This window comes from Fusarium poae, chromosome 3 (genome assembly GCF_019609905.1).
Source record: "Fusarium poae strain DAOMC 252244 chromosome 3, whole genome shotgun sequence".
NCBI lineage: Eukaryota > Fungi > Ascomycota > Sordariomycetes > Hypocreales > Nectriaceae > Fusarium > Fusarium poae.
Genome location: NC_058401.1, coordinates 1,623,280 through 1,639,474, shown reverse-complemented (window position 1 = coordinate 1,639,474; position 16,195 = coordinate 1,623,280). Strand labels below are relative to the sequence as shown.

At 47.8% G+C, this 16,195-nt stretch overlaps 5 protein-coding genes across 5 annotated transcripts; 3 read left to right on the top strand and 2 right to left on the bottom strand.

Annotated features, from left to right (window-relative positions):
• Nucleotides 1-422: 422 nt before the first annotated feature.
• FPOAC1_007958 (uncharacterized protein) lies at nt 423-2,824 on the top strand (the record flags this gene model as incomplete). Its single annotated transcript, XM_044852404.1, has 3 exons — nt 423-995; nt 1,044-2,008; nt 2,053-2,824. 3 exons carry the CDS (start codon nt 423-425, stop codon nt 2,822-2,824), a joined length of 2,310 nt encoding a protein of 769 aa, XP_044705074.1.
• Nucleotides 2,825-4,272: 1,448 nt separating this feature from the next.
• Nucleotides 4,273-5,823, top strand: FPOAC1_007957 (uncharacterized protein; the record flags this gene model as incomplete). The annotated part of the gene is made up of 1 exon (XM_044852403.1): nt 4,273-5,823. The coding sequence occupies one exon, from the start codon at nt 4,273-4,275 to the stop codon at nt 5,821-5,823; it is 1,551 nt and encodes a 516-aa protein (XP_044705073.1).
• Nucleotides 5,824-7,533: 1,710 nt separating this feature from the next.
• FPOAC1_007956 (uncharacterized protein) lies at nt 7,534-9,273 on the top strand (the record flags this gene model as incomplete). Its single annotated transcript, XM_044852402.1, has 1 exon — nt 7,534-9,273. One exon carries the CDS (start codon nt 7,534-7,536, stop codon nt 9,271-9,273), a length of 1,740 nt encoding a protein of 579 aa, XP_044705072.1.
• Nucleotides 9,274-10,043: 770 nt separating this feature from the next.
• FPOAC1_007955 (uncharacterized protein) lies at nt 10,044-11,384 on the bottom strand (the record flags this gene model as incomplete). Its single annotated transcript, XM_044852401.1, has 3 exons — nt 10,044-10,146; nt 10,631-10,793; nt 10,841-11,384. 3 exons carry the CDS (start codon nt 11,382-11,384, stop codon nt 10,044-10,046), a joined length of 810 nt encoding a protein of 269 aa, XP_044705071.1.
• Nucleotides 11,385-13,685: 2,301 nt separating this feature from the next.
• FPOAC1_007954 (uncharacterized protein) lies at nt 13,686-14,227 on the bottom strand (the record flags this gene model as incomplete). The annotated part of the gene is made up of 2 exons (XM_044852400.1): nt 13,686-13,854; nt 13,902-14,227. The coding sequence occupies 2 exons, from the start codon at nt 14,225-14,227 to the stop codon at nt 13,686-13,688; spliced, it is 495 nt and encodes a 164-aa protein (XP_044705070.1).
• Between the last annotated feature and the right edge of the window lie 1,968 nt (nt 14,228-16,195).

The window sequence follows — 16,195 nt, the reverse complement described above, 5'->3', positions numbered from 1 at the left end:
GGTCGAGACCCCAATGACAGACACCTTGTACAATTGTATGGGCGATGCCAACACAAGCACATGATAATTTATACCTCTACTATCCAGCGCGAATTTGAACACTATTTGTTTATTTATTCATGTAAAATTTCCCTATCCCTATTAATATTTTATTGCATGATGTTTCTCTCGCCCCATCAAACGATCGCCAATAAAGCCGCAATCTTTACCGCATTATCCAATGGCACTACATGCTCGAAACACGAGCAACGTTTCACCTGCCGAACTAAACCTTTCAGTGTCGAAACAAAGTTCCTGGCCCTTGTTATTTGGACAAATCCGGCAGGTTACTCTGCCATCATCTTAAATTGAGGTTTCTATAATAAAGCAAGCCAATTGAGTTAAGCACGTGCGTTGATGAAACAATTCTATATATATCGAATATGACCTCCAGCAAGACTCGAGATGGCTCTTCACCCAAGGTCTATACTTACTTGACAATCATGGTTGGCTCTGGCTTGGTTGGTCTGTTGGCCGTCGCCTTTCAGATATCACTTGCAAAGGCGGTGGAAGTCGATGTCAAAGTTGATGCCTACACAAGCACAGTTGAATCGGACTGGACAGCTGTTTACTACTCGGATCGCAATCCTCTACTCATCGGAAACGATGGAGGACCTGACAAGGGAGGCTTTCATGTCTACGACCTCGCCTCCAAATCTCCCTTACGAGAAGTGACGGCTCAAACACCAGGACGCAGCAAACTTGTCACTACAGTGTACGATGTGGACGACAAAGATGTCCTCGTTACGATTGCACAGCCAGACTCTGTGCTTCGTGCGTACGAGATGCCAGAGTTTAAGCATATTAAAGATGCCGATTTTAAAGTCTTGGGCGATTGGTCTGCGCTGTGCAGCTGGAAAAGCCCTGCTGGGAATGACTACGTATACCTGTTTGGAAAGGGACAAGCAGTTCAGTTATTGTTGAGAGAGACTAAAAAGTCACTTGAGTTTGTTGAAGTATGTATCTCACATCAAAGAGATGTTGGTGTTTGCTAACGTGGCCAGATCCAAACATTTCCCACCGACTTTGAAACATCTGGCTGCGCTGCGTCACGCTCCGAGTCGCGCATGTACATCTCAACAGACGATGACAAAAATGTTTATTCATTCTCTCTGAAGGAATCTATGAAGGCGCCTGAGATCACAAAGGTTGGCAAGGCAGAAGACGGCGTAACTGGCCTAGCTGTCTACGCGCCCAAAAAGGGCGCAGACTATCTGTTTGTTGCCCAAACAGACAAAGTCGCCGTCTATGATCAATCTTTCAAGCTTAAGGGAACTTTGTTATTGACCGGTTTTGAGGATATTGAAGTCCAGGGCCTGAACATTTACCAAGGATCAACGGAAAAGTATCCTGCGGGTGCTCTTACCTACGCCATCGAGTCAGAAGAGGTCAACGGTTTTGGTGCCTCGTCGCTCGAGACAACCCTGAAGAAGCTCGGTATTGAGTCTAACACAAAGTATGACCCAAGGAAACTCAAAAGCGAGTCTGAAAAGGAGCCTATTTGCAAAACATGTGGAGGCAATGGATACTGCATCAAAGACAAGAAGCAAAAATGCGAGTGCTTCTCTGGTTTTACTGGAAAGACTTGCAGCAGCTTCACTTGTGCCGATGATTGCTCTGGCCATGGAAAATGTGTTGGTGCAAACGAGTGTGAATGCGACAAGGGATGGGGAGGTCTGCATTGTTCATTCCTCCTCATTGAGCCAACATACGAGACGGAGTCACGACTCGGTGATGGTGATGACCCTGCCATCTGGATATCTCCCGAGGGTCCAGAAAAGTCTCGTATCGTTACGACCATGAAATCTGGGAAAGAGGCTGGTCTCGGTGTGTTCGATCTCAAGGGCAATCTTCTTCAGACTTTTGCTGCGGGCGAACCGAATAATGTGGATATGATTTATGGCTTCGAGGCGGGCGATCGCAAGGTTGATCTTGCTTTTGCCGCGTGTCGAGCTGATGATACTCTATGGTAAGTCGCATCACCTTATGTTTGACAATCAGCTAACCATCAAGTCTCTTTGAGATGCTTCCCAACGGAACACTAACCGATATCCCCGGAGGTTCTCATCCGGTTGTCGAAGATTACAGCGTCTATGGTTCATGTACGTACCGTTCACCCAAGACAGGAAAGCAGTATCTCTTCGTCAACGAGAAATCAGCACGGTATCTTCAGTACGAACTCAGTTCCACATCTGAGGGAGAACTCCAGACGAAGCTTGTGCGAGAGTTTCAAGGTGGTAGCGGCGGACAGGTCGAGGGATGTGTCACTGACGAAGAAAATGGATGGATCCTTCTCGGCGAGGAACCTTCTGCTCTGTGGCGATATGGTGCCGAACCAGACTCCAAGGATGAGGGAGTTGTTATCGGTAAGGTAGGCGATGGAAAGCTATACGGCGATGTCGAAGGCGTAACGCTTGTCTACGGGTCAAAGGCCGATGAGGGATACATCCTATTGTCATGCCAGGGCGTCAGCGCATACAACGTCTACCGTCGAGCCGAGCCTCACGAATACGTTACAACATTCACTCTCGTTGAGTCATCTGACGGAAAGATCGACCCTGTCTCCAACACAGATGGCATAACAGCTGTGGGAACAGCACTAAGCAAGGATTTCCCTCATGGCTTGGTCGTAGTACACGACGATGCTAATCAGCTACCAAACGGGAAGACCAGCGCAGAGGCAAGCTTCAAGATGGTTAGCCTCGAGAAGATTCTGGGGTCCAAGGTTCTGGGGAAGGAGGGTCTGCTGGACCAAGTTGACAAGAACTGGGATCCTAGAAAGTAAGGCGATCAGCTAGGTTCCTGTCAAGTTGTCGTTCGCCTCCGTACAAAGCCAGACCAACCCCCCTGAAGCTATTCATACCCAAAAGAAGAAGACCGAAATCTCAAAAACAAAGAAACACGCATCTTGTTCGATATCCAACGCTTGACATGCAAGCATGGACTCTGATCGTTTCCAAAGAGGATTGCTCATGTGCTGTAGTAGTGGCGGTGGGTCGGCCTGGACCTTTGGTCTGATCGGTCAGTGCTCTTTGCCATGTTCTGGAGACTATCATGGGAAGATTGCTTGAATTTTGCTAAATTGGAGATGATTGGTTAGGGTGGTTGGTGTTGCGGTGCTTGACACTGACAGATTCGACGGGACTAAACTGCTGGGAACTGTCAAATACCAATGCCACAAATCGGCACAGATAAGCCAATTTACTGGATTCACTTCTCTCTCTAGATGTTTCATACCTGGCCTCGAATGTACGCCATTAAGCTCATCTGCACTCTGATATCATCTCATAAAACCACTCCAACACTACCAGCCAGAGACTCATTCTATTCCTATTCCAAAAGTCTTCTTTCGCACTGTTCCAGTGTTGGAACTCTTTCAATTACCTTCGTTTCATGTTCCACCCCAACGTTTGCGGGCTCCAGCCGCCGCCATCGTCTTAACCCCTTTTGGGTGTCAATAGAGCCTCAAAAGGCACTGACAGGATATGAATAAACCAATCAAGCAAAACCGTCTACGAACCAACACTGAAAATCGTAAAAGATCATTCTTGGCTTGTTCTACTTCGTGCGCTCGCGTCTGACAAGTAAAAGCGAAACCAATTGGTAAACTTTACATGTCTGACCCAACGTAGATACTCGTACTCGAAGTTTAGTACCTTGCGCCTCGACGTCAATAGAAGTAGTTTAGATAGTGTTTGATGCAGTAAGTGATGTATGTCAATACCGCCTTGGGACTTGTCATTCTCGATGCCCCTGCTCAAGCTTTGATACTCTCATCCATCTTGTGGCTGACGTGTCTCGTAGTCCTTTTTTTCTTATCCTCTTTGAAACGAATTTCTATTCAGGAATAACAAGTGTGGCACTAGTTGCCTGTTCGAACCGAGAAGCGAGGGTGGGCTTTATTGACCCCGCGACCTGAATAGACTCTCAATAGACGAACGGACATCACCAAGGCCCAAGAGTTGAGGCGAACAGGCGAATACACTCATCGTTCTTTCTCAACATGGCCATCTTCTTTCTCATCAGGATAGAACACAAGATTTATAAAAAGGTCCTCGAGTCCTGCATAAATATCTCCTCTTTTCTTCTCCAGACTCGTTCTCCCAACCAAAAAGGACAACGACAATCTCAACATCCCCCTTTACGAACACTCTTTTACGAGTTATCACTCACTCACTACTTTTTACATTTCACTACAATCATTCGTACGACACTACAAGTACTGCTCTCAACATGAAGTACTCAATCTTGATGCTGGCCACCGCGGCCAGCACCGCCTTTGCGGTGGCTGTCCCTGAGCCTGAGCCCCAGCCATGGTCCTTGTGGACACAAACAGAATGCTATAAGAGGTACAAGAGCTGCGACAAAAAGCAGCCAGGCGACAATTATTGGTTTAACGCCTGCTGCGGCAAGTGGAAGCGTTCGGCTCAGCCTGAGCCTGAAGCTGTTGCTGCTCCTGAACCCGATCCTGTTGCCGAGCCCATGCCATGGTGCACTTGGAAGGGACAGCCTTGCTGGAAGGAGAAGATGAAGCGTGCTGCTCAACCTCAGCCGGAACCCATCGCCATTCCTGAGCCCGATGCCGTCGCCGAGCCTATGCCCTGGTGTACCTGGAAGGGTCAGCCTTGCTGGAAGGAGAAGATGGCCAAACGAGAGGCTCAACCCGAGCCTGAGGCCGTTGCTGCTCCTGAGCCAGACCCTGTTGCTGAGCCTATGCCTTGGTGCACTTGGAAGGGCCAGCCATGCTGGAAGGAGAAGATGGCCAAGCGAGAGGCTCAACCCGAGCCTGAGGCCGTCCCTGCCCCTCAACCCGATCCCGTCGCCGAGGCCGAACCTTGGTGCACCTGGAAGGGACAGCCTTGCTGGAAGGCCAAGATGGCTAAGCGTGAGGCCGAGGCCGAAGCTGAAGCTGAACCCATCCCCGATCCCGTCGCCGCTCCTCAGCCCGACCCCGTTGCTGAGCCTATGCCTTGGTGCACCTGGAAGGGCCAGCCATGCTGGAAGGAGAAGATGGCTAAGCGTGAGGCCGAGGCCAAGCCTGAACCCTGGTGCTGGTGGAAGGGCCAGCCTTGCTGGAAGGCTAAGCGTGATGCCGCTCCCGAGCCTTGGTGCTGGTGGAAGGGACAGCCATGCTGGAAGAAGACCAAGCGCAACGCTTCTCCTGAGCCCATGCCCGAGCCTGCCAACGAGCCCAGATGGTGCTGGTGGAAGGGCCAACCTTGCTGGAAGTCCAAGGCTAAGCGCGATGCTTCCCCCGAGCCCTGGTGCTGGTGGAAGGGTCAGCCATGCTGGAAGGCCAAGCGTGATGCCGGTGAGGCTCTCACTGTCGCTCTCCATGCCACCCGCGATGTCGAGGCTCGATCTATTGCCGAGACTGAACACCTCCCCCGCGACGCCGCTCACCAGGCCAAGCGCTCCATCGTCGAACTCGCCAACGTCATTGCTCTCTCCGCCCGCGGCAGCCCCGAGGAATACTTCAAGAACCTGTACCTCGAGGAGTTCTTCCCTGAGATCCCCCACAACGCTACCGCCAAGCGCGACGTCAAGACTCTCCAGGAGGACAAGCGCTGGTGCTGGTGGAAGGGACAACCTTGCTGGAAGGCCAAGCGCGCTGCTGAGGCCGTTCTCCACGCCGTTGATGGCGCTGATGGTGCTGGTGCCCCCGGTGGCCCTGAGGAGCACTTTGACACTTCCAACTTTAACCCCCAGAACTTTGAGGCCAAGCGTGACCTCATGGCGATCAAGGCCGCTGCTCGCAGCGTTGTCGAGTCCCTTGAGGGTTAAGTAAGTTTGATCTTCGACCTTGAGATGGTGATTATTCTAACATGTCGCTTCAGGTGTCGATGATTGGACTTCCCGACCGTTTTCGTTTTTGAATGCTGTCGGTGACATTTTTTTCTTCATTCTTTTGTCTATGGATATTAGCAAAAAGGGTTCGAAAGAAAAAGCGAGACAATGAACAGGTGGATAGGCCATGTGGGAGTATATCCCGACATCTTTTTTTTTCATTTCTTTTCTTCAGTGGCTTGAATACGCTGCACATTCTTTTGTATAACGGCAGGGGACGATGAAGTCTGCTGCTCTTTTTTTGGATGCGAATCTGCCTTTGGAGCATGAGTCGCCGGGCATGGCTGGAATAGCTTGAATAGTTTGAATTCAACTGTTTGTCTCGAATATTTATTGAATGGGATTTGATGTGATTGAATGTGATGTTTGGATGTGGTGACTTGTTTGTTGCCTTTGCAGTGTTGGACAAGGTGCATGACAGCTCGACAGATGTTGTCAATGAGTGATATGAAGAATCTGATTGATTCAAACATGATCAGTCTTGACATACAGTGTAGTCTCGAGCTTGACAGCATGGAAACAGACATCGAGGTCTCATCAACATTGACGCCACACGCAGCATTCCATGGTGCATATCCTGGTTGATATCCAGAACAGAATCGATCGAGGTACGATGCTCGAGTCAACTACGCTGGCAAAACCAGACAGACAATCACTGCTTTGACCTTTTATCAGCCAAAGCCTTCATTCACAATAGATATCTTAAAATAAAGCATGTACGTTCAATCATTGCGCTCCTCCCCATAGTCGAGGGAAGCACCGCACCCAAGATTGTTCGCTTTTCTCTCCATTCTGTGTTCCTCTGAATCGGTGGTCCTGGGCGCAGGTCTTGCGACGCACCTCGCATCAATTATCGTGAGAGAAACATGAACGTTGTTTTTTGCGTTGTTCAATATTTGAATGAAGAGGAAAGAGAAAAAAAAGACCAAAATCTTTTTTGAAAAAGTTTCCTTTTGTACGCGTCTAAGATGGTGGGGCATCAAATGTTGATGCCTGAAGCGCTAGGCTGCAATGGGAGCTGAGGCAGGCTGTACAGGGTATCAAACTTGCAGTGGATTTTCTGCATTTATTCAGAGACAGAACTCATTAACAAGACTGAGACCTTTACAGTGAAATCCCACATAATTATATGATTACTGACATCAGATGGAAATAAAATAAAATACGATACTTACCTGCTTATTCAGGTGGACAGTACCCTGGTACTAGATAGGTACACTGCAGCAAGCAAAGCATACTCATCCAATACGATACAACCAACCAAATCCCAAGAGCTTGGACTAGCCAATAGATCCACAAACAAGTCTCTTTACAGCTGCGCCAATTCGGATTGAAATGCCGTCGAAATGCAATATCCATGTCTCATCAAGCCTCAAGGTAGCTTGGCCTGTCTTTGTGGAGAATCAGTGAGCAAAGCCAAGACATTTACGATGGTGGCAGTGCATCACTTTATGTGTATTAATTCTTGATTTGAGCCATATAAAATGATTTGCCTAATAAACAATATCCTGTTATTTTCTTTTCTTTTGCTTGGTATTGACCAAGTACATAATCATTCAAGCTGAGCTGAGCTGACCCTTATGCCCCGCGACTGCCCCTCACATCATCCGTCTCACTTACCTTCCGCATCAACATATCAAACTCAAAATGGCTGCCGAACTCGCTAATCGTATCGGCGAGCTGAATCCTTTTTCCTCCAAAAGCAAACACTTGAACGATGAAGATTATGGCGAAGAGATCGACAACAACACCGTCGCTGGCGGTGGTCACTCTGGTCGGCGCATTGTAACAGACCTCAGAGTCAGCAGCGCCTTGAGAGAATTCATCGCCAACGAAAAGATCCTTTCCAAGAGAGAAGCCGGTGTTAAATCTGATGATGCGTCGCGCGCTCTGCTAGAGCTTGTCAGCAAGCCGCATATCCGCGTACCCCCAGAGGTCACGGATAGATCGCATCCTTTGCCAGAGTACTACATCAGCTCTAGCCATAATACTTATCTCATGGCCCATCAGCTCTATGGATCTTCTTGTGCGACAGCATATGAGACTGCGATTAGGACTGGAGCGCGATGTGTCGAGATCGACGCTTGGGATAACAGCGACAACAAAGATGAACCCAAGGTTACCCATGGATATACTCTGGTGTCCAACATTTCCTTCAGGGCAGTTTGTGAGACCATCAGAGATTCAGTCGACCAAGAAGAACTGGACTCGAGAAAATACGGTTTTCGACCTTCACCTATTCTACTGTCATTAGAAAATCACTGCGGCGCCCATGGTCAGATGCGCCTTGTTAACATCATGGTAGAGGTATTTGGCGATCGTCTTCTGAGCAAGGCTGTGCGAGATATCGGCCATAATGAACAGGCTGGATCAGGGGACCATGTGCGTTTGGAGGATCTGGGCGCCAAAATCGCTGTCATTGTTGAGTACCATTTCCCAGGCGAGCCTTCAGACAGCGACTCCAACTCGGACGATTCTTCAGACGAAGAGGAGGAAAAGGCGGCGCGAAAGGAGTACAAGGAAAAGAAGGAAAAGGAAGTGCCCACAATCATCATACCTGAGCTTGCTGAGCTGGGTGTATACGCGCAATCCGTCAAACCAGTTGACAACTCATGGTACGAGGAGGGTACTCTCTCCAATGGGCCTCACCACCACCTCATCAACGTCTCCGAGTCAGGTCTGGTAAAGCATCTCCCCGAGCACACAGCAGCAATCTCTAGACATAATGCCCAGCACCTCATGCGTGTCTTCCCCAAGGGTACCCGTATCTCATCCACCAACCTGAAGCCCGTCCCTTATTGGGGAATCGGCGCTCAGATCTGTGCTCTCAACTTGCAGAGATTCGGAGCTAGCAACCAGCTCAACGAAGCTCTCTTTAGCGGTACAGATGGCTACGTCCTCAAGCCCGCTGCTCTCCGCGCCGGTGGAAATGGAAAACTGAGCACAGGCCGAAGCAAGCGTCTCCGTCTACACGTTGCAGGCGCAACGGATATTCCTCTACACGGCGACTCTGAGGCAGACTCTATCAAGCCGTACCTAACCTGCACACTGTACCACCCAGATGATCTCAAGGACGACCCGCCAAAGCGCAAGACGGCCCCATACAAGCAGCACAAGCTCGAGTTTCTACACCGAGGGCCAAACCCACCACCCACTGATCCAATCTGGGACGAGACCTTGACGTGGGAGTACGAAGACAACGAGTTGGTGTTTTTGCGTATGCTCATAAAGAGCGATGATAGTTGGGCACGAAACCCCATGTTTGCTGTGGCAGCAGTGCGACTGCTCTATGTTCAGCCAGGCTGGAGTTTTATTCGCATGTTGGATCTCAAGGGCCATGAGACGCAGTGTTCCATCCTTGTCAATTTTGAAATTATTGATGCTTAGAAGGTGGTTTCTTATGAGTATACGAATTATATATGGTATTAGCCTTTTTGTGTTTAATAGATTTTCAGCTTGTTGATGTTCAGTCTCTGTGTTTCAACCATGCATATCGGTTGCTGGTCTTTTATGATGTTCTTGCAATTACCCTTGCAAGTGAGTTGACAATTAAACCTATCGTATCGTTTCCTTTTGCGTGATCCGCGGATTAGTATGATACCGAAAGGGTCCGGATGTTGTGATAGATCATCGGCTCCGAGCCGGACTGGAGCACATCCCTCTCAGCTGTGCCGCGTCGATTTGGGAGCTTCGGAGACATTTAAACCGGGATATTTATTTACTATAAATACTTAGTATTATTCATCAAAAAGAACATAAATAAGCAGCGACATGGGTCATGGCGGATATACACTCATTTTGAGTCAATGTCAGATCCGGTACATCAGCTTAAGTTCCGAATGGCTTCGGATCTTACATCAAACCACGACAAGCATCCACGTATAAGAATAAAGACCACCCCATGTCAGAAACTGCATCATATTGAATTTTGAATACATTTTATAGTACATCTCATACAACAGCACCCGAAATGGCTATCGTGACAGCCCTCCTCGCTCCAATCCACCTCTTCTCCTTCTCAGCCCTTCTCGGCTCCCAACTCTACCAAACCTTTATCGTCACAAAAGTCACCTTTCAACGTCTTCCACGCGCACCTTTTATTAATCTCCAGAAATATCTTTTTCCTATTTATTTTCAAAGTCAAGCACTGCTACTATTTATCTCCGCTGCGACATTACCGCCACACGGTCCATTCTCACTGATCCAGCATAAAAGTGATTGGATACCGTTTGCAGTGTCAACTTTTGTGTCGGCGTTAAACTTGACTGTTTTCGGACCGAGGACGAGAAAGTTGATGTTGGATCGTGTTGAACAAGGTAAATATGTGTTTTGGAGTAAAGTCGTACAAGAGACTAATGTGAGACAGGAACTGCGAATGCAAAGACGGCAAGCTCCGAGGGTCCAAGTCCTGCGATGCAAGTTCTGAAGAAGAGATTCGGGACGGCTCATGCTATGTCTATTCACCTAAACTTGATTGGTCTTGGGGCTCATCTTTGGTATACTTGGAGATTGGCATCTCGTCTCGACGTTTCTTTATAGGTGATCAAGTTCGGAATTCTGTCGAGTTGACACTCTTGTGTGATGGGGTTCTAGATTCAGGGATTAAATACACCTGCATACATTACAACTGTCCCCTTTACGATCGTCCCTCGTCTCCCCTTAGCTGAGTGAAATACTCCAACTCAGAGCATCGTGTTTTCGGTTTCACGGCAGATAAACAACCATCTCCAGTCCTCCCGCGTACGCAGTAGTTGTCGTCTTGAAACCGTTCTTGGGATTGTGGATGTAATCCAGAAACTCCTTGTACAGAGGCCTAGCCATCTTTGTGTTATCAGCCAGCACAATAGCACCCCTCCTCATTCGAGGCTTGATAGCCTTAAGCGCTGGAAGTGCAAGCGGCGTCCAGACTATTCAAGTTAGCATTTCGTCATGCTCCTCAACTGGACGAACTTACTGTCGATGAGCAACATGTCAACCTCCTTGGGCATACCCTCATCCACCAAAAGCGTCTCTCTCAAATCTCCTTCTCTCAGTTCAATCCACGGCTCAACTTCTTCACCGGCCTCAGTCCAATGCTTTCTCGCTCTGGCAGCTTTACTGCTCTCTTTCTCCGTCGCGACAACCTTTCCCGTAACATTGACACCCTTTGCTCTCTCGGTCGTGACATTCTGTCCCACAGCAAGAGCAAGATACATAGTCGAAACACCGAAGCTTGTTCCAGCCTCTACGATGTTTTTAGCATTAATGCTTCGTGCGAGGAGGTACATGAACTGGCATTTATCCTGCTCTAGAGCGACAAACTTGTCGCGCATGTGGTCATCACCAGAGGCAGGCCATGCTTTGCCGGTGATGTAAAAGCCGTAAAGGAACTTAAAATAAAACCATAGCTGAGAATAAGATTTCTCTTGAGCTTCTGATGCAGCGTGGAGACGATCAAGGAGGTTGTGAAGACGAGGGCTTGCCTCGATGGCTTGGAGAGCTGTTGCGGATGGAGCCATTGTGATGGTAGTTGATGAAGGATCAATGGAAGGATCTTGTTACTGTTTATATACATGTGATATGAGTCAATATCAATTGACATCTCTATGAGTACGATAATCTGGATGGATACGAAATTCGATCTTGGATCTGATATCACCGAGGCCGATCTAACATGACCGAAAATGCCGGGTTAGCACACTAGAAGCCACCTGTAGGTAACAATTGCTTGCAGATGCCGAAAAGGCATTGACCTATGGGATATTATACAATTAATCCCAGATTGTGGGAGGTAAAGATTGACGTATCATTTCTCAGTTGTCAAGTGTCTCGTGGTCATACAGCCTGGCTAATAAGTGTGTGTGCATGCGCGTAAAGACCCTGACAGCTGGACAGCGAACATTAAATAACAATGCACACCGTGTTTATCAATTACATTGCACGAAAGATATGAGTATCAATACTTCCTTTTGCTTTTAGCACTTAAAGAGACAGTCAAAGGCCATCATTTTAAGGCCGAGAATGAAGTCCGGACTTCGGCCCCGGCCCCGGTGTTTAGCTTCAATCGTGCACGAGTCCCTTCCGATATCTTGTCCGATCTTACAAAATTTGACTCAAAACGATTATCATTCTATTGCTATATCATACGTTGAGGTCAAGTAAACCTACATTCATTTCATACATCCGTAAAAGTCATACTTGGACAGTAACAGACGGGTAAGGCTGGCCAATATTGATCAACAGAGCGGCCCGACTCCGTCACCCAGATTGATCTCCATGCACTGCCTTTTTAAAATACCACTATAAAGATGACCGACTCAACTACAACTCAGCTACAAATATCCAGTGTAAAGGCGGTCAAAGTAGGTGACCTCTGTCGCTAGTAACACCACCAACTCATCCGTCAGCCACGTCACGAGTCAAAAACCGTCCAATATCTCACCAGCAAAAAGTAAAAATGAAACACTAGAACAATGCTTCGAGAAACATAAACTAAACTAGACCATCCACTTTTAAACGCCTTCGGAAATAGTCATCCTGCATACAGACTCCAAGCTAACATGATTTATTGTCCGCTCCCCCGGAAGCCATTCCACGACTTAGTCAAGCCTCTCGCTTCGCTCAACCAATATGAAATCTTCCACATTCATGCTAACGAAAAGAGAGGGAAAAACCGGTGCGGCCGACCATGTGGCCGGTAGTGGCATTAGGCTTTTCTCATGACAACAGCACCAAGACTAACAACAAAAACAGACACTGTTTGATTAGGATAACGGCAATAGAAACTTTATTCTCCACTTGTGGTGGATTTAACACGGAGTAATTCTAAACTCAGCTGAATGGACGGAACAAAAAGAAGAAAAAAAGAAAATTCTAGACGAGGGGCAGACAGACAAAAGTGTCTACACGGTAACGGGTGGATAGGCGAGTCAGTCTCTCGGGCCGGGCCCAGAAGGACAAAGGCATAATAAGGAAGGGGATCCATACCTCCCGTGATGCACTAATGTATGCATCAAGGGGAGAACTGCATCTATCTTGCAGAATATCACAAACGGGATTAGTTAGTTCACTCATTCTTTAAGCATGAACCAAGTAATAGTATCACGCCGCATGTGGAGATGGGACACCAACTCTCAAAGAATTCTGATCTATTAACGAGCTAACATAAACATCTCACGCCATTCATTATGGTATCATCATTTTTGCAAAAACAAGACAGAGAAAAACACTTCACTCAACACAATTATACTCTTTTTACGAACCTCACTCCGTTCCGTATCATATCCATCACTGCCCCAAGTTCTTTCCCTCCCTAGCCTCTAGCCTCTAAACTTAGAGGCTACAGTAATCCGTGTAGTAATACCGGGGTAGAATACAAAAAGAAAACACCAGACATTGAACCTAGTATGCTGGAATCTCATCTCAAAAACGCCAAACCGTGCGTACTGGGCTCAACGACCCTAAACTGGACATCGCGCAATGCAGGTGATACAGCATGCAAAACCTCAAAACCAAAGCTCCAGTGTGCTCCCACCATGCGATGATCCATCGTGTGGGATCTGCTCCCGGTTTCATAATGCGTTATTGTACAGTATTGTGAAATGCAAATGTTTTTACTCTGCCCTAAAAGGCGAGTCCAAGTAACTGCGCTGTCAAAGCGCGGGTATCATGCCCACTCAAGGGCCCCAAAAAGTCGCGGATCCCAAATACAATATCGAATGCTTCTAAAGGGTATGTCTAGACGAGTCTAGACGTTCGAAATGTTGAACGATTGTTGCCGAATCTGTCCGGGTCTTCGTCCCAGTCAAGTTCCGAGGGACTTATTTCTTGCGTTGACTGCTTGTGGCAGTAATTTTGCTAGTGCTCATCAAGTCGCCAATGTACTTTTGCAAAAACTTATTGTTGTTGTCAAGCTTATCGTGCTCTTCGCGAACGGCTTCAATGCGGTTGAAGATGGTAAGGAGAGAATCCTGGAGTGCTTTCGCATGTCTGTAAAAGTTAGCGTCGGGACAATATCCATCAAGTAGAGTATTTACCTTCTCATCTCTTCCCGAGCAGCCTTTCCAATTCTATCAAGATCCTCGCTTGTTCTCCTGGGGCTCATCGCCCTGACGTCATCTGGACCAAAGTCGGGCTCATGAGGGCCGACTGCTGAGCTATCGCGAGGAACAACTAATGGACCACTGCTTTTTCTCTGGGGAAGTCCAGGTCGGATAGGAACGGGCTGATGGATGATGGGCTCCTCGTTCTCGTGGTCGTGGTCATGGTGATCGGAAGGGCTTGATGATGTAGATGAGTCTGATCGGGCGATATGGTGAGGGTGATGCTCCGAAGGGGCATTGGGAAGTTCGTTGACTGCCATGATAGTGTAGGATGGGTAAATGGTTTGATCGTTGCTCGGGTATTGCAGGGTTGTCACTGTCGCGCAGAGATTACTTGTACACAGGAATGTGTAGAGCGACAGTGATGAAGGGGCGTCGACTATCGAGCTGGCCTTTTACTTAGTAGATAAACTTGTCGGTCAATGTGTCGCAAGTAGTCGCGTAAACTTGTCTTGGAATAATGACAAGGGGAGAGTCGAGACCAAATAGTTCCACGTGGTTGCAAGGTCTCGATGCTGGATTATGCAAGTTTGCAAGAGCAGCGATGTAGATCCACTAGGGGTGTGATGAGGCTGGCGATTTGTTCTAGATGGCGTCCAGAAGGCGGAGTCGACACGCGGAGAGACCGATTAGACTAGCCACAAATGACTATGAAACGGATCGTGATTGAGTCGTAGCTTGGATATCACACTCGTAAACACCCTATTTCAGGAGTGGTGAAGTCGGCGGCTGACGTCGTGTTTTACAACGAAGCGAGAAGTGGGCGTGGTTGAGTTGGAAAAGTGTTCGTGTCGAAGTTCAAGTCGCTGGTCGCAGGTGGCGGTCAGAGAAACAACTAGCCTGGTTTGCTAATGGATCGAAGCACGAGTTGGAAAGTTTGTTGGGTTGAGGTAAAATGACCCTACAAAATAAACCAAATACGCATGTCAGCAAATGAGTTTAAAGAAGAATAGGCAAAATGGATTTTGAATGGCAAGAGCAAAAGCAGAGCAGCACGCAGTAATAAAAAAAGCAAAAGGTAGCACTGGCAACGTCACACTCAGGGATAGACTCGACAAGAGGGGACGACTAACAGGTTGATAATACGACTTGTAAATAATAACCGACAGAAAAGATACGTTGAACGAATAGTAATGAAGATACGAAAAATTGAATAAAAAAGAAGAAAGAACGAACCAAAAAACTTAATTGAACGAATCTCTCAAAAAGGATATGACGAACAAGTCAATAATGACCAATCCCGGCAGTGGCAACAAGTTCCAAGGCGCAAACGATGGGATAGAATCATGAAAGTTTAAAGAGGCGATAGACGGCAAACGGTTGCAGGCAGGAGGACCCTTCTTTTGAAATGGCGAGACAGGGCAGACCCAGGGCAGGATGTTGGGTCGGGTTCGGAGTGGAATGGCAGGTGGCAGGAAGGAAGAACCCGGCCAGCAGAAGAAGGAGCGAACCCAGAACAGAAAAAGCAAGAGACAAAAGAGGGGAAGGGGTATGGACGAAATGGGAATGGGAATGTTAGAGTGGATTTCAAGTCAATTTGATAATTTCGTTGGAGCTGGGCTGGAGCTGGAGCTGACCGTATGTACAGTGCACTCCATACCAACTCCCAGCAGGTACCACTTAATGCTCCGTACTTGTAAGGCCAGGTCAGACCAGACCTGGTAATCCGGCAGTCGACAAGAGAAGGGTTTTGGAAAAGGAAAGGGAAAAAATTACAGTGTCATCGCGTCCCAAGGAAGAGGTATGGGAGACCCTTGGAAAGATGCAATGGACTTGGACAGTCCTAGAGTGGAAAGTGGCGACAGAACAGGGAGTCATGAGACTTGTGATCGACATGCTTGGTACTACATGAACCGTATATACACAAGTATCTTTTGTCTTTAAAAGCCCGTATGTCTACCTCAAAGTCAGCTGTCATTGTGTACTCTAACCCAGGCCACTAATGTCCCGCTCCAGGGGGGAAAACAGCTTTCGTCCACCGACTGGATTGGATTGGATGACAACAACCCAGTGAAGGGCCACTAATACTGACACTAACTTGCTTCCACTGCTTCCACGCAACTCGGTAGCCCCCAAAAGGAAACTTGTGGAAGGAGCACAGCCCATTTTGTTCAGACGCTTTCCCCATCGTGACTGTATGCATTGATGTCATTGTTATCGGAATCGTCAACAACATTCAACAACGGAAGGAACTCACGACAAATGGGTCACGCAAAACGAAAATCACT